Source organism: Candoia aspera, chromosome 10 (assembly GCF_035149785.1).
Source record: "Candoia aspera isolate rCanAsp1 chromosome 10, rCanAsp1.hap2, whole genome shotgun sequence".
Classification (NCBI taxonomy): Eukaryota; Metazoa; Chordata; class Lepidosauria; order Squamata; family Boidae; genus Candoia; species Candoia aspera.
The window spans coordinates 4,174,179-4,192,417 of NC_086162.1; the positions used below are offsets into that span (position 1 = coordinate 4,174,179).

The 18,239-nt window shown below is 40.6% G+C and overlaps 1 protein-coding gene across 2 annotated transcripts in view; it reads left to right on the plus strand.

Annotated features, from left to right (window-relative positions):
• Positions 1-18,111, plus strand: part of PTP4A2 (protein tyrosine phosphatase 4A2) — a 37,899-nt gene extending 19,788 nt beyond the window's left edge. The window contains exons 1-4 of one of the 2 annotated variants that reach the window (XM_063311914.1): positions 6,079-6,192; positions 12,546-12,676; positions 14,203-14,277; positions 17,831-18,111. In XM_063311914.1, the coding sequence (XP_063167984.1) occupies positions 6,094-6,192; positions 12,546-12,676; positions 14,203-14,277; positions 17,831-17,939 (414 nt within the window). In that variant the 5' untranslated portion in view covers positions 6,079-6,093 and the 3' untranslated portion in view covers positions 17,940-18,111. Of the gene's footprint in view, positions 1-6,078; positions 6,193-12,545; positions 12,677-14,202; positions 14,278-17,830 lie in introns of those variants that run through there. The other variant, XM_063311913.1, reaches the window with a different exon arrangement.
• The last annotated feature ends 128 nt before the right edge of the window (positions 18,112-18,239 follow it).

Genomic DNA, 18,239 nt, shown 5'->3' on the forward strand with positions numbered 1-18,239 from the left:
GATAAATGTCAGAGCTGATTTATATCTGATGCTAGAAAAGCAGCAGGGAGTCCCAGCAAGATGCAGAGGAGGATGACTAAGCCCTCCCCCATGCATGTGTGGGGAGTATTGTTTGAATTTTCTGTTCCAAGCACCAGAGTTGTGGATCATTCTTCATCAGTGATGTAGTAACATCTCAGAATATCACATAATATTTTCTTCCAGCCTCTGCAGTGGATTTTTACTGTTTGTTTTTATCTCTCACGCACACAAATGGAACCTGGTAGCACAGAAACTATAAAACAGAACAATAAATAAGCAAAATAGTATTTTATCAACAATAAATTGAAGCAAAAATATCTCATTTCATCAGATCAAAGTATATCTCTGTTTTCAGCACAATGTATACTCATATAAAAATCTCAGTTCTTCTAATACGGAAAAGGATTCCCAGAGTCTCCTTTCTCTCCTTTGTCAGAGCGAGTTTCTTTGCACAGCAGGAATTCTGATTGTTGTCTTGATGGGGTTAAGAATATTGATGCAGGCTGTCCTGAGGGCACTTGCTTGGTTTCCTCTGTCTGCGTATACAGGTAGTCCTTGGATAATGGCGGTAATTGGGACTGGAATTTCCATCGCTAAGTGATGCGATTGTAAAGTGCAACGTCGTGTGACCACATCGCTTAGCAACGGCAATCCTGGCAGTTCCCACTGCGGTCATTAATCGAATCCTACCAGTCGTTAGGCAAGGATCCACCCCAATCCAAGCCATTCCTGGCTTGGCCCCTCCCAGCGCCAAGCCTTGGTAAGGCAAGGGATAGCCTCCTCTTGAACTCCCCTCACCTGCCTGTCTCCCCCCCATCTCTGCCCTTTTGGATGCCTGCCTACCTGTTGTCTTCGCCCAGCCCTGCCTGCCTCCAGGCTTGCCACACTGCAGGCCACTACTGCACCAGCGGGGGCCTTATTCCACGTGCCGGGCTTCTCTTGCAGAAGAAGGCCCTGGGCGAGGCACGAGAGAAGCCCTGGCTGCACCGGCACAAAAAGGCGGAACGAAGGAAGGCCCTGGCTGGTACGGCAGTGGCATGCGGTGCAGTGGGCAGGGCTGGGTGGTCGGGGCAGCTGGCGGTAGCAGGTAGGCAGATGGCCAAAAGGCGGTCGCAAATGCGGATGGGCCTGAATTTTGTTCACGTGACCATGGGAGTGCTGCAGTGGCCAGAACTTTGAGGACCAGTCGTTAAGTCCCTTTGTTCAGCACTGTTGTAACTTCCAACAGTTGCTGAACAAATGGATGTTAAGCAAGGACTACCTGTAATTAAATAGAACCAAGGAAGTTAAATACGTTTTTAAAAAACTTTATCTCCATGCCAAGGCCCCTGGACTCTTGCCCTCTTAGAAATGACAATCTTAAAATTAAACTCTGATTTCTGAGGGTTGCTTTTTAAAAAAAGAACAGCAAATCATGGGACCCCAGTTGGAAAAAACACTAAACAAACCCTGATGGGGAAATTCACTGGTTTGGTTAACTGGCAGGAAGAGCCAAGTGGGAAAGATTGAGCTGCAGGACCTCTATTCTTTCACTTTTTATTTGCCCTTAAGGGTGGCAGTCTGTGAAGTCTGTATGTTACTGGACTAAGTGTAAACATGGGTTGAGTAGAGAGAACATTTTTATTTATTTATATTCCGAATGTAGTCACCCCCAGTCTCACTCAGAGAGCAACTCTGGGCGGTTTACAATAAAACTGGAATAAAATATTAGTTAAGATACAATAAAACAATACAATAAAGAACAATCCCCTTAAATAAATAATATATTCCAAGAGGTGGATGGTAAAAGTTCTTAATTTCCAGGGAGTGTGTTCAGGAGGAAACCATCTCCAGGGGTGGGTTGCTCAGGTTATATCTGTGACCCTTTCCGGTTTGATGGAAAAATATGCTCTGGACTTTCATGTAGCATCTTTGGCAATGCCTTAAGCAACTGCAAGTTTTCTGAGATTGTGCAGCTATAGCTGCTGTGCCATCCCAGGAAGGATATGCTTTGTTAAAGGAGTTACTGACAAGTGCTATGTGCACACCCTATCTATCTGTCTATCAATCATAAGATGCAAAGGCTTAAGCTTAGATTAGATTTCTTACAGTGTTGATTTAGACATTATAGAACGTTATGGAAAGATTTCGAAAAGCATGTTACGAATTAAAAAAAACTATAATAAATGCAACTTTCCAAGATGAAATATGTATAGCCACAATATAGGCTTAAATGCAGTAAAAATTCAGGGAGTTAAATTCTCAGATTGTATTTAAAACATGAGAAAATGTTTTATTGAGAATATCCTGGCATACCTAGGGATGTGGCAAAAACATTAATTGTGATTGCATACTTACAATGATATTCTTCCTGATTTCTGTTCATATTAGTTGGTTAATTGTCATGGACTGAAAAGTTAGTAAAAGATTTTGTATAACTTTGGCAAGTCTATTCTGAGATCAAAGCATCTATCAGGAGTGGACAAGTGCAGATAATATACAGTATTGGGATTGGATCCTGCCTTGGTTTCAGTATTTTCAAATTAGAAGCTCTTACTACCATTATTAACATCAAGACTTGGGCATTGGGAGAATTTATATATAATTAAAGGATCAAAAGGTTTGTTGGCTAGGAATTATGAAAAGAAGAAAAAGACAAAAAAAATTATTATGGAAAAGATCTTGGAATTCCTGTGCTTGTTCAGAAATAGAGTATATTTATTTAAGAAACCTTTAAGCTTATCTGTAAGAAAAGCCAAATATAATCTTTGGATAGTACTTATGAGCTGGAAGATTAAGAGAGGTATTTTTTGAAAACGGAATAGTGATTATTCTGAATGACAGTCCTCTGGTTGGTCTTTCTTTCTTTCTTTCTTTCTTTCTTTCTTTCTTTCTTTCTTCATCCATCCATCCATCCATCCATCCATCCATCCATCCAATTTGTCCCCGCCCATCTCCTCCCATCGGGGGACTCTGGGTGGTTTACAACAATAAATTAAAACAACAATCATAAAATATAAAGTATAAAATTACAATAATAAATAATATAAATAAGAGTAAAGATAAATATAGCAATCTTAATTAATAGGCATCTTAATTTATTCCAGGCCAAAGTATAATCTTAGTAAAGGTGGAAGTAAAGACTTCCAAAAAAAACCCCCTCTATAGTATTTTGGAATTATTTAATCATTGTGCGACAAATTACTGTTTGCAATTTAATTCACTACCTAATCTTAAAGCTGCTTTGGTTGCTCCTCTGTTAGTGGATTTTTTTTTAAAGTGGACACACTTTTTCTGTATCTGAAAGGAAAGGTATCACAAATCTTTCTAAAGAAAGAAAGAAGTTCATGGAGCAATAATTTTTTAGTTTTCTCAGTCATAATATACACAAAGCAGAACATATTTTCAGATTATTTATAGCATTTTCTACAAGAGGCTGAAAGTATGGACGAAACATTTATATTAGGTTATAAGAAACTTTTACAGTTTGTTTTCACAGTTATATGTCCAAATATATGACAAGAGAATTGTGGTTTTTGATATATGTGAAGTACCGTATGTTGTCTTCTGGGATTTCATTTTCTGTTCTGGAACTGAACCATAGTTAGACCGTGGCTCAAGCGTAGTTGAATTTTGTTTTGTGAATTAAGTAAAAACAGAGTATTGTCAGCATAGAGACTAAATATAAACCTGAGATATCACTGAGACCACACGGGAATACTGAAGGCTCTGTGGCTTCCGGTGTGAACCATGGCTGGCTGAAGACGTCTCTGCGAACGAATGGAGACGACAACTGCTGTGAAGAATGAGAAACTGGTGAGCAGGCCGGCCCTTTGAATCTCTCCGGAGAAGGAAAGATCAGAAGATCACCCACGAGTGTTCTGAATGGCAGCTCCTCCCAAGGAGACCGTAAAACAGCAGTCTCCCACGGGTTTGAGCACCAGGAGCCCAGGGAGACTACATCTTTGCTCTTGGCAGCAGCGGAGCCTTTCAGAAGGACATCAAGCCAGCCAAGCCCACGTTTTAATCACGTTTGGAAATGTGCAATGTAACCACTTGATGGCTATTAGAGACCTTCAAAACGGTGAGCTTAATTTGACACCTGGTGAGTTTTACCTTCTTCGGACTTAAGAAATTTTAAATAGACTTAAGAATTTAAAATAATACACAATTGGAAGAAGAAAAAAAGAGAAGGATTTCAATTTAAGAAAGTTTTAAATGATTTGGAGACCAGAGAGATTTGGAATATTGGTTATTTTTGGTGTAAGATTTGAAAAACAAGTATATAATTAAATATACTCATGGGAAATGAATGAAATGGAACTAGACCCATATTAGGAACTGAAGCTTGATGAAGTTTGCAAATGGACACTAGAGGGAACTAAAGGACCAGGCAGAAATGAGTTTAAAAGGCTAAGCCAGCTATAACTTTTTCTTATCTTAAAGACTTTTTTGAAACATGGACTGAAATATTAATAACTAATATCTCAGAAAGGATACAGATTTCAGTGGATAAACTTTTAGAAGATGATGAGAAAAACTTCAAAAAACTTTTACCTCACATAGACATTATAGAGTTTGAAGGATGGAAGGCAACAAAATTGCGATTACCAAAATGGGAATACAAAAGACAAATCAAGAAAAGGATTTGGATGTGAAACAGCTGCAACAAGAAATTCTGGAGATGCCTCTTTATGGGATTTACAAAGTAGGCTGGTGAAAGCTTTGAAGACTCCTTTTGAATGCCAAAGAGTGATAAAAGATCAAATGCCATAGGAATGATTTAAAGTTCAATATTGTGCGGAGCAAAAAGAAGGAATATAAAGTTGGACTATTTGACCAGGGATAAACTATTTGTTTGATATTTCTGGTAACTCCTGATGGACTTTTTGCTGAACTAGGATTGAAAAGATGGTGGTTTCAGGATTGCATATAGATAAAAGTCAGGCTATGGGGAGAAGAGGTTTTTTTTATTTGCAACTTTAAAAGAGGGTGAAAAGTTAGTATATTAGCTTATGCTCGGTGTGATGAAGGTTGGAAGCCACTTTATTATTGTCTTTGTTCTCTTTTCTTTTTTCTTTTTTTGCACCTTCTGAATTTTTCTTTTTTTGTCTTCTAGTTTAATTTGTATTAGTTTTTACTATGTTTATTAAAAGCTTCAGTAAAAATTTTAACAAAAAAAGAATGCTAAAGGCTCTGTTTAAATAATCATGAGAAAAATAAGCTCTGTTGCATCTTAAAAAAAGTTTAATTTTGATTAAGTATTGATATAACTTTACAAATAAGTTAAAATAATGTTTTTAAAATGTACAGGAAGTCCTCATTTAGCAACTGCCTCGTACAGTGACTGTTTGCAGTGATGGCAGTGATGAAAAAGTATCTTTGCGACCAATCCTTGCATTTACAACTTTCCTAGGTCTGTAAAGCAAAGGAAAGCTGAAATAAGATTGTAAGCACAGTCACTTAGCAGTTGCTTTGCTTAATGACAAAGTTGCCAGTCCCAGTTGTGGTAGCTAAATGGGGACTACCTGTACTGTGCAAAAAGTACATTCAATACTATCAGAACCCTCTGATTTATAAAAAAAAATTCCTTACATCTCAATTAGTATACATTAAGGTAATTACATTTAAGTGCTGTTAAGTATATAGCCATTAATACATCCTGTCTAGTCTAATAAATGTATTTGATAATTTTATTTGATGATTTTTCATATAAAGAGGCTGAGATTTTATAATATTGACCTTCCATGGGAATGCTTATGCAGACAGTGAAAATACATGAATGTATTCCCATTTTAGATGAGATTGATCCAGTTGGTGCCCTTTTATGTATACTTGATTCTCCCGTAAAGCAAGCACTTGTTTTTGTTCTGTGGAGCAGCCTCTTTCCTTTGTCATTAGATTCTGTGGATCTCTCTCCCTAAGCAAATTTTTAGTCAACGTTTAGGTTAGTTGTAAAATTACCTGACCAGGCTCATCTCACCATTTCATACGTGAGAGCTGTTCAGCTTGAGTAGCAAACCATCATAGATGGTATGGCAGTGAGGCTGATCTGGTTGATGGCATTCTTCTTGAGGGCAATGATAGCACCTTATGACTGCCTTCCACCACGGGGAATACCTGGCTCCCCAAAAATGGTTCCCACCAAGTAAGAAACACTCCCCTATCTGGAGAAAGGTTGGAGAATCAGAGGTAAATAGTTATCCCTGGAAAGGTGGAGCTAAATGCAAATTAGGATCAGCTTTTAACTTTATATTATGGATTGATCTGTGCTGTTTTTTGTTTTTTTTTATTTCCTTAGTCCTACTTTGTTCTACCTGTGTATGTCTGTTTCTACATGCCTGGGCAGATCAGCTGTGAATTAAAACCTACAGAATCCATGACATTTTCCTTTTTTCTTTCTCCTATTGTCTTCAGTTCTCAGTTTGCTCTTGTAGCTTTTCTGAAATCAGCAGTCTTGTTCTGACCAGGATTCTAACCTACCCAGCATCCAGGAAGGTGAGACAGCTGAGAGCAGAGAGGGGTAAAAGTGCAGAGAAGAATTTTCTCTGTAAAGCGTGGTGGCAATGACCAAACAGAGTCCCCATTAAGACAGTCAGTGGGTACAGCCACAGGCGTTGTGGGGAATGGAGACCCCAGCTTAAGAGAACTAGAGGGACCAGTCCACCACATTTTGGTCATTTTCTCTTCTACAGTCCTGTACTCACAGGCTTTCAACCACTCCCTTCTGATAGTCTCTAAAGAACCACCCACAGTATAAGGATTGGTTCCCTGGTACCCCCAGATGTCCTAAATTTGTTTGGATCCTACAGAAATATGTTGAGCGAATCCATTAGAAGAAAAGAGGCAAGATTGACATTTCCCATTTTTCCTCAGTCTCTTGTACTATTCTGACTTCTAAGAGAGTTTGGTTTAAGAATAGTTTTCTTTCACCTCCACATTCATATTTATTCTCATTCTCTCTCCCCCGCCCCCACCTCTGAGTTGGGTCATTCCTTTGGTTCCAAAAGAGGCTTCACATATTTTACCCCCTTTCAGAAATGGAGCTGAATAGTTACCAGGTTCACCCAATTACACTGCCACTATCTAAAGTTAATTGTTACAAAACATAGTAAAGGAGATATGTTTGTGTATAATGTAGCTTTGACAGAACTTAATGTACATTAAGGTGGAGAAAATCCAATGAATTTTACCGAGTGCATGTAGGCCAGGGCGACCCAAACTTAAATCCTTCCAAATCACCAGATGACCTTGGCCTGGCTGCTACTCCCCACTTTCTTCATTGCAAGGTAATTTAAAACAATTTACAATTTACAGTTAAAAACTACCCTTGTAGTCTTGAGGATAGGTTTGGGAAGTGGGATGAACCCAAGGCGCCTACAGAACAATCCACAGATCTTGCATGGCAGATTATAAAAGAGGGAACTGGAATTAAATGTAATATTGGTAAACAAGCCATCATAACGAAGACATTCAATAAAGGAAAAAAACAAGGGGGTGGTCATGGGGTTTTATTGAGATTAATTCATGGCAGTTGATGAAACATCACAAGTTCGTATGTTGGCTTCCAAAAATAGCTTGTGCTTGAAAAGCAGGCATGGTTAAAGATAACAAAATTCTTTTCTAAGAATGGGTTCATTAGAAAGTGTTGGCAGAGAAGTCACTGGGTCTGGAGCAAAACATATCTTGCCTCTGATGGCTGTGAGTTAGTTGAAAATGCTCGTAAATTATATTTAGCAGGCTCCGAGAGCAAGCTTTGAGCAGCATATGAGCCTAATTATTTGGCTGAAAGATTAGATACCAATTTGCAGGTTTTTACTCATAAATTCATTGTGGCCTTCAACAGCTAGTTTGGTATAGTGGTAAAGGTGCTGGTCTAGGTTTCTGTCTCCCCTGGAAGTTCCTTTGATATCTTTGGAGCAATGGGAAATGGGAAGAAGGAATACTACATCTGTGTGCCTCCTTGAGTTCCTGAAGGAAAGACAGAATATAAATCTAACAAATAAATATGTTTAAAAAACCTTCTTCCTGGCTCATCCTCTGTTCTCTAACATGTAAAATGGGGAATAATAGCAGCCAGTTCATGGGCTACTCAGGAAGAAAAATAAACATGAAACAAATTTAGCAAGCTATAAATGTATTCCTAATAGCAATGAATGCCACTCCTGTCCTTTCGGGCTCCTTCAGAATTTGCTAATCTGAAGGGTGCATTTCATGAGCCTTGCAACTTACTCAGCTTCAGTTGCCACTTAAAAGAAGTCTCAGTTCCTGCCTCATGACAAGTGGAACTGAACTTATCAGTGGCAGCTTCATTTCAGCAGCTCTGCCCTGAACCGCAGTTCTTGTATTTCTCTCTGCGGGTTGGAAGTCCCTCTGGTGCTGGCAGCTGTTACAATAAGCCGCTGCAACAACGGCCTTGTCTAGCTGTGAAAAAAACCTGGGCTTTCAGCTCCAAACAGATGTTGATTCATTGCGGTGTTTGAATTAACTTACAGCAGTGGTGTGTGGTAGCTTCTTGCCGATAACATGTTGTTCTCATGAAACAAGCTCTACAGGATGTATTTCAGCAGGGGATGCCTGCATCAAGGCTGCTTTTTCCTTTGGCCTCTCCACGGCCTTTTGTCCATGGTGCTTCACAAAAGACACCTGGGTCTGTCTGTCTGCCCTATATGCTGTCAAACCTTTATCTATCATCTTGGCTCGTCCGGTTTGGTTGCCTTTGGCCTACTCAGACACATCTCTTGCTCTCCATGGATAAAAATGAAGAAATGTGACACTGAATGCCTCTCTTAGAAGCATTTGGAGTTTAAAAATTAGCAGCTGTTTCATTGGCAGCACAGTGTACAAAGGGCAACCACCTTTGTTACAGCTTTAGTCACTCAGTTAACTTTTGGGATCTAGTGACCTAAACATGGGTGGATTAAATACAGATTATGCCTTTTTCGGAAGGAAGGGACAAAAAATACTAAACAATTTGCAATGCCTGACTAAGGTCTTGTCTGACAAGAAATGCTTGAAACTGCTTTCCTGAAAATAAAGCAGATCTGCTTTCTGGCCATCTCCGCTTGCTGCTGTCTTTACTAGGTGGATAGGGATCATTGGAATCAACTGCCTTGTGAGGAAGAGCAACAGGAACATCTGCTCCGGGTTTGATGGGTGTCATCTGGACTCGGTGAGCTATTTGTTCAATTACGGGAGTGTCCAGATGCCTGTAGATTCCAGGAAGGCCTCCAAATGCCACGGCCTTACATTCGAGAGCCAACGGTTTCTGATTTCACTGCATGTGTTTTTAGCAAGGTGGGATTTGTGGCCATTTTTTAGGGGCCTGTTTTTGTACTGTCAGTAGCACAATATCTGGTTTGGAGATTTGGTAAAACTCTTGGGCTTGAGGACTAGTGCCCACATTTGCTTTCTCTCTTTCCATATCAATCCCCTTTTCTTCTGTGCCATATCTTAGTTTTAGCCTGAACGCAGGCATTAATTTATGGATTTTGGCAACTCTGACGCAACCTCCCCTTCCCTGTCTTCTCCTTATTCTCTTAGAATAGTGTGTTGCATCTGCATGAGTAACCTGTAGTTCGTGTTTCATGTGTGGATCGGTAAATAACAAATTTTTGTTTAACAGTGTGAGGGATGGAGGCAGTACCTGAAACAGAAACTTGTTCCTGGCCAGTTTTTGTGGCATTGCATTTTAAGTGCATCACTCCTTGCACGTATCCTTGCCTTTACTTAAGCGGCTCAAGACATCACATGGGCTATACCTGTGCTACATCTCGAGTGAGGCTGAGAGAAAGTGACTGGCTAAGGATGCCTAATGGCTGAGTGGGATTCTGATCTCCCTGCTTTTAAACTGTTAAACTGACTACTACACCATACTGGGCTCCTGTCTTGATTGAGGTTACAAATAGACCCAGGGCTCCTCTGACAGCATGGTTATCCCTTGATTTGGATGAGAACACTCTTGGGTTATGTTTTGGATTGATTGCTGTTTCAACCTCAGTTGCTTAATGATGCTATCTGCTAAATAAGGAATGTAATTTGGTTAAAATGGCTATACAGATTATACTTATTTCTTTTTCTTTTGGCTGACCAGGCTTCTGACTTAGAGTATTCAATTCCTTGTTAGGAATGGAATTAATTTGAATTAATTGAATTAATTAAATACAAGGCTATTTTAAAGATACTGTCTCTATTCCATTTTTCTTCTTGTTGGTCATGCAGTAATTAATTCAAAGATGCCGTTCCCACTAAATGAGGCTGGAGGCTTCAACATTCCGTCTTCTCCATTGACTAAATTGGCTTCAGAGACTTCTGCTGTCTGGGAGGATTAGTCCCCACCCTCCTTGTACTGTTTCTCCATTTGCAGAACTGGAACAAAAATAGTCCTTCCTCTCTTCTCCAGTGATAGAAACTCTGCCGAATGCCCCTTTTATCTCTAGCCTAGCCTTCCCTTTAGCCTTCTGGTGCTGTATATTCGTTTCCTTTTCTGTCTAATATTCCATTACCAAAAGCCATTTAATTTCAGTTGTCTTTCCTTTAAATGTCTAAATTGGCTTGCTGTTCACTCCAGGTTATGCCCTTGTCCTTCTCTTCAAAGACCTTCACTATCCTTCCTTTTTCATATCCTGATACTTCCCTGTCTTCAACCTTCACTCCTTCGACTCCACCAGTAGAAGCTCATCTTTCCTGGGACTTCATCCTTTCTCCGTTGCTTCCTTGTATGTTGGAGTACCTGGGGCCATCTTGCTCCCTCCAGCTCTCTCCTCAAAACTTGTGGTTTCCTGGAATCCCACTCTTGGTGTAACTCAGCCGGAGCACATCCCAATTTACTTTTGCATCCATTTCCTCTCATGTGTCATATCTTATGTTGTAAGGCCAGGACAGGTCTCTGTCTTCTTGCACTCTTTAAAGCACATCACCTGCTCCAGTGCCATATCAATACAGGGAACTTATAATTATAGTAAAGGTCAGAACCAGAATGAAGTATAGGCCATAAAATACAGATTTGAGATCTCCTCAGGTTCAGACAGGTGCTGATCAAGCTTTTTTGTGCTGCTCCTGGTCTAAGAACTGAAGTTGTCAGAGAGGCTCCTGCCCAGAGATACCTTGGACATGAGGAGAAGATGGTTCCACTTTAATTTTAACTTTTCAGTGACCTATAAATTTCACACTATATTTAGAACTGTGTGTATGGGCGTGTACATGTGCATATATATAAATGTAAAAGTAAATACAAGCTTTACCAAACTATAAATTTGGGGTATGATTCAGATTTTGAATTGTTATTCTAGTGGACTTTTGAGATGTCAAGTTTCATGCCAAATCTCCTGAGAAAATGTCTATTTATTCATTCCTTCACTTCCAGACCTGCTACTGCCTGTTTCCAGGGGGAAAAAAATCAGGTGCTTGAGTGTTCCAGTTTTGCAAATTACTTGTTTTGCTCCTAGCCTCAATTTACATAGCCATAATATTTGACGGTTACGTAGATTGTCAGAAACCTCTCCTAAGACCTCTACTTCAAAGTGTTTTTGTACTGAATAGGAAGGATTTAAGAATAACAGCCTTAATTTTTGTCCAGAATGATGCACTGACCAAGCAGACACTTCTCCCCAGCACTTTTTTTTTTCTACATTATTAAAATGACACTAATATATGTCTTAGAACACAAAACTATATCTAAGGTTTTTTTCTGGGCCTCACTCCAAGTCAAGGCAGAAACTAAAAATTTCATTTACATTCAATAAAAATTAAATTTAGCCAATATATAAACTCACTACACACACACACACACACACACACACACCATTCATTCATATAATTAAACTCCATTCATATAGTTAATACTTTTTTGTTTCTGGTATATAAAAATAATTCAGTAGCAATATTCACGGTCACTGGGATTGCACCCAAATTTCCTGGGGCCTCATGTTACACAGTTCTGAAATAGGAGCCTGATGGTTTCCCCTTCACAGTGTGTGCCTCATGTAATGGTTGCCTATTCTAAAACACTATCAGACTCATGAGCAGGAATTCAGAGATATCTGATTTATTAAAGAATAGTATGCAGGATCACAGAGAAAGCTGAGAATGATAAAAGTGCGCCAAATTCAAACTAAAAACCCTCAGTGCAAGTGAGATCCCTCCCCTCGTAGAATCTTCCCACGTTCACAATCCCAGGTGCTCCTAATGGCTTCTGATGGTCTGCGGGAAAAGGCCTTGAACAGAGCACAGAACCCAAACACATCCCATTCTCCTGATTTCACATACAGAGCTTGGCACAAGGTCTCACAGCAGCTCCCTCCCAAACAGAAACGCGCGTCAGCACCATGGCATGTGAAACGTTACGATGTATAAACTACATTGAAACAAGCGAACATGACACCTCGTGTTTTAAGTTGTACCCATCAATTTGCAAATGGAATTTGGTGGAAGCATTGAACAAGGGGGGGCATTGACTCTGTTCTGCCTGCTTGGAAGGAATTGAGTGGCATCTCCCTTCTCATTAGCCTTGACGGAGCTCACATTCCTCCTCTTCTCTTCCCAAGGACTGGCCGTTTGATGATGGAGCCCCACCCCCTGGTGAAATTGTGGAGGACTGGCTCAACCTGTTGAAAACCAAATTCCGTGAGGAGCCAGGCTGCTGTGTCGCTGTGCACTGTGTGGCAGGATTGGGAAGGTAAACACTGTATTACGTTAGAGCAGGAGAACTAACTGTAATGCTGTTTTTTTTGCAGGGGGAGGTGGGCAAGAAAGAGCAATGAGGCAAATGGAGTGAGGCTGTGTTTTGGGCTTAGGAGCAGAGTTGAGATTTATTTGTGGTTTTCTGAGAGAGGGTTTTTTTTGCTTTGTAACTTGGTTCAGCCATTTGGGGCTTATTGTGGTTTTGATAAGAAATGTTCCTGCCCACTTTTGTCAGTTAAGCTGTCAAAATTTGCTCAATCCTTGCATTGGAAACAATTGGATGACTGTGACCCAGTCTCTCTTGAGCGAAGGAAGCTGTCTGGCAGCAGGTGTTTGCCTATCTGCAGGAAGGTGACCGGTCCGCTCCATACATTTCTGCCCTCCCTCTGAGCAATTGCTCATAAAACTAATGGCAAACTATGCTACTTGTACAGCAATATTCCCCTGGCAAAGAGGTTTCCCTTTGAAGTGCTGTGGGACCTAGTTTGCAGTGAAGCATGCCTACATCATGTTTTCTTCTTCATAAAGCTAATGGTCAGCCACATAAAGTCTTTCAATCCGCAGCTAATTCTCTGTCAGAACATCCATCCTTTATTGCATTCTAAAGCATGAGAATCAGTCTGCCAGTGCTGAAGTACAGGCCCCTGATACTCCTCAGAGGGACACAGACCATTATCAGAGCACACCTTGAAAATAATTTACTTTAGTTTAGGTACCCTTTTAGGTAATCTGTCCGCTTCCAGTAGGTGCCCCTGTGTGTGCATGGGCTTTAGAGCTGTGACAATATTTCAGACATGAAACTGCTTGGAACCAGGCTGGTCTGAGGTTACTGCAGAGCTTGAAACACACTAAAATGGTGGGAACATTTTCAGTAAAGTCAGGCCAACCTGTTTCAAACCTGAAACATCTATTTTGAGCTTGGGATGTTTCAAATGTGAAACGTTTTACACACTGTTAATGTATGTGAATTGGGAGTTTTAGTCTGTGTTAGTGTGTTGAGCCTTGGAGGGTTGCCGGATTTGGAGTTAGAGTGCTTTGCCTCTTCCTAGGAGCCTTTTTATGCTGATAGCATATGATACCACAGTCTTAAGATATCGGTATCTTGACTGATTAGTAGTACAAAGCACGGATCAGCTAAGCCCAGGGTGCCAGCAACTGTTAGCATGAATTCCTTTGTGATGATTGCCGTGGGGGTTGCAGGGTTAAGCTGTTAAATCAGTTCATTAAAAATTGTTCTTAATTAATTGCAAAGCAAAGGTATCATTATATTCTTCCTCATATCTCATTTATTTGTAAAGCACTATTTCAGCAAAATGTACAAATTACGGTGTATCAGTTCTGTTTGGCACTCACAGAGCTGTTGATTGGGACTTGAATCCAGGGCAGACACCATTAGACAGGCAGTGTTCTGTAGCTGCAAGACAGAAGCTGTCTTGGGCCAATGGCTACACTAATTGGATTTATTTCTGAGGGTTTACTGGACCAAATTTAAATCTGTCTTGGTATTTCTTGCCCTTCCAGAGCCCCAGTTCTGGTTGCCCTCGCACTCATTGAATGTGGAATGAAGTATGAGGACGCTGTGCAGTTCATAAGACAGTAAGTGAGTGGGGTTGATCTTCTGGGGTATGGTGGTCTATGATCGTAATATTGATTTAATTTGATCTGATCTTCAGGGGTGTTCTGTCTCCTCCTGCTTGCTTTCTGTTGCAGTTTTTGTCTTGGGGAAGTCTCTGTTTGTCACAGGGGTTGGTTAAAAGCTACTGCTTCTGATCTTGTGACAGAATCAGCTGTGGAAAACCTTGGTTCAGACCCTCCTCCCAGCCGGTGATTGGAAAAATGTGATTGGGCTTGGGACTTCACCTGGTAGAGGATGATGCCCCCTAAAGAACAGACAGGCTTTGGCAAAAGAGAACCTAAACACTGACTTGTTCTCTTGCTTCCTCGGGGCCTTGACCAACTCCTTTGGAATGCTTGGCTAATATAGCCAGTCTGGCTGGGAGAGTTTCCCTGCTTAAGATTCCTGGTCCAGGTGATAGGAGACCCCATTTCCAGGGAAACCCAGGTTGTCTGAGCAGGCAGGTGCCCTTTAAGGAGATAATTCCTGCTACATTTAACTGAGGAAAGAGGCTGTTGCTAGCAGAGGTAGCATGCTTTTCTCTTAATATTCCACATGCTGGATAATCTGTGGATTCATCTTAGAGCAGTTAAGCTTGCCTATAAAATAATTCTTATTTTTCATTCCATCGTTCCTCTAAGGAGTTTGGCAGATGAGGTCCCCCCACAACATGCCCATTTTATCCTAACAGTTCTGATTTAGGCTTGCCTTGTATAGACTCTTCCCCTCTTCCCTTCTGCTTCAAAGAGAAGAGATTGGCTCAAAGTGAGGTTTCCTTTTTTATTTAGCTATTGGAAATTGGTTTGTATGACGGTAACCAGTTAACAGAAGGGATACAAAAACATGGTTTTGATTTAACTGTGGGAGTTCCAATTTCCATCCCTTGTAGACCGATTATATAAAGAGGCCCCCCTGAACCAAAAACAAAACAAAACAAAATACATGGTACTTAATTAAAACAAGCAGTGTATTGAACATACGGAAATACAGAAAATTATGAGTAGAATGTTTCTAAAACTGGAGATTTCAGAAATGGCTGGCAATGTAATGGGATTAACAAGCTTCAGCTAGAAGCAGGACTGGAACCATTTAGATAAGCTTGCATCCAAGAACTGAGAATAAGTAATTATTGAAGGGATTAGGAAGCCACTACTGAAGAATTCCAGCAACTTCAGTTACTCAAGAACTAGCTCAGAATCTTCTAATGTTTCCTTTTCTGCCCTGTCATAGCTAGCAGACTGCTTGGTCCCTTCTTTTGTGCTGGTCGGCTTGTTCCGTCCGTCCTTTGTTTTAACAACGGTCAGATTTGCTCCCATCTTGCTTTTTACTGACTGTGTGAGAACTAGCACTAAAATAGCATACGAATCCATCAAGATTAGCCTTGAGATACATACGAATCCATCCAGATTAGCCTTCTTTGGAAAGAGTCACAGCTCTACAGTGTAACCTCTGAGTTGTTTGTTTGTTTAGGTGAGGCAGGCTTAGGCCCCAAACCGGGTGAAATAGTATATTGCGTAGTACATTTATATTTTTCCATTGCATTGGAAATAGAGCAGATGGGAAATAGGCAAAAAGCGCAAACATTTATTGAGTGTGGAGACTTGAACTGAATTAAAACTTACCTGTCAATATTTTAGTTGCCTAGGAATATAATGGAGGATGGGGAAAATGAAGATTCCCAGTCTTTTCTGAGCCATTAAATTCATGATGGATTATATTTGGCCAGTTCTGATACCTTTGCAATACACTCTCTCATAAAGTGTCTGTGGATGTAAATCGGGAATGCTAGGCTATGTTTGGTGTCCTGAGGACTCTGATAAAAATGTAATGAATAAAAACAGTTCTTGACTCTTGTTGGAAGCATATCTAGCTGTATCTATTTTTGCTCTGGCTTGTCAGCCTTCCAAACTTTCAAGGCTTTCTTTTCGTGGAAGTGGGAAAGGTAGGTGCTGATTTTGAGAAAGAGTGGTGTAATCCATTAATGAGGAAAATTGAACTTTTATAATAGCTGAGACAACCAAAGTTCTTACTACTCATCTATCCTTTTGCTGAATATACAAATGCTTAAATGTGTGTATTAAGAAGTGCATCTTGAGATTTCCTTGGCCAGCCTTACGCAGGCCACGTACTTGGTCACCTCCGCATCCTGGAACTGCAGCTGAGCCTCTTAATGTTGCATTTGCATATAATGCTCTGCCATCGTTAGCATTATGTGCAAAAGCAGGAAGTCCTTGTGGTTTTCTCCATCCGCACCAACAGGCGGGAGTCAGTTTCACTTTGGCAGATTCCTGGCTTATAACACGTGAACCTGGAATCATGGTTTAAAACAAATTCCAGTCAGTAGCTTAAGGTAATTTAAAAACTTAGGCAGTTTTGCTGGTTTAGTTAATAAGCTGAAGTGTCTTTTACACCAGATTTTCTGGTTCAGACATAATAGTCATTTGTTAAAGAAAAGCTGTTTTTTGCTTGATCCTTCTTCCCCGTGGTGGTAGAAGAGAGGGGGAGCATGCACACCTGATTGCAAGGCATAAAAACCTTGCCATCCATCCTGGGGCCCTGATAGATGGGTGAGCCCCTTTCTTGGCCATGGTTATATTGAAGATGTGATGTCATGAGTGTTCTTGGCTGCTATTTTATATTATTTATGTTGTTTCTAATTTTGGTTGTTTTTCTTTTTTACTCTGTTTTTATCCTCTTTTAACTGTTAGCTGACCAGAGTCATGTATATGAGATGGGCGACCATATAAATTTGTTAAATAAACGAATGCCAAATAGCAGCTGATGTTGGCAGATGGACAAAACCTGTCTAGCCACACACCCTCTTCTCCTTTCCAGTTCCAATTTTGTTAAGGGAGAGAGTGGAATTTATATTCTTGAACTTGCTGGATGAGTGAGGGGAAGACTTACTGATTACACAGTAGAGATGTATCCTGCTTTCCAAGCTCCACCACACAAAACTTGGGGACTCTCAAAAGAAAGGGGGCTCATGAAAAGGGGGCTGCATCTTCCTTTGCTAATGTTGACTTCAGTTTTCCCAAGGTTAGCATGAGTAAGTATTACAGAGGGATCATTCCTATGTCACTAAGGATGTTTTGTGCTACCTCACAGTGCAGAAGGAACAATGTTGCTGTGGTTCCCCTACTGTCTAGATAACGCAAGAAATAAGTAAATTGCAGGCTTAATATAATCCCTGGATCCAGTTGCCCTTGTGTGCCCACACGCCTCTAACTTGCTTTGTCTTGTGTCTTGCAGTCGTTGGTGTAAAGCAGGGTTCCTCAACCTTGGCAACTCTAAGCTGTGCGGACTTCAACTCCCAGAATTACCCAGCCAGCTTTGCTTGGCTTGGCTTGGCTTTGCTGGCTGGGGAATTCTGGGAGTTGAAGTCCACACAGCTTAGAGTTGCCAAGGTTGAGGAACCTTGGTGTAAAGGGCTGGATAGAAAGTAGGTTTCAGCTGTCCACACTTGGGGCTGTTCTGTTTCAGAAGCGTGCTCAGCATTTACATACTAATGCCGGGAATGCTCTTGTATTTCAGGAAGAGGAGAGGAGCATTCAATTCTAAACAGCTGCTCTATCTTGAGAAATACCGACCGAAGATGAGATTACGCTTTAGAGATGCCAACGGGCACTGTATCGTGCAGTAAGCCAAGCCCCTTTGTGATGTCTTGACGCTATCATGGCTGTCCTTCTGGACTCGTGGAACCTGGAAACGTAATTCTGGAATTGAGTGACATCCTGACTGTCGTGGAGTCAGTGCTCCTCTGCCTTTGTCCTAATGATAATGATTGTGATAAAAAATAAAATTAAAACAAAACATTTCAGTGAAGGATTGTCTCATGTTACAGTCTGATCATCTGCCAAATGATGGGAGGTTCCTTACTTTCTGTATTTTTAACTTTTTTGGAGGAAAAAAACCCTTAATAAATCGATTGTATGTTTTGAGG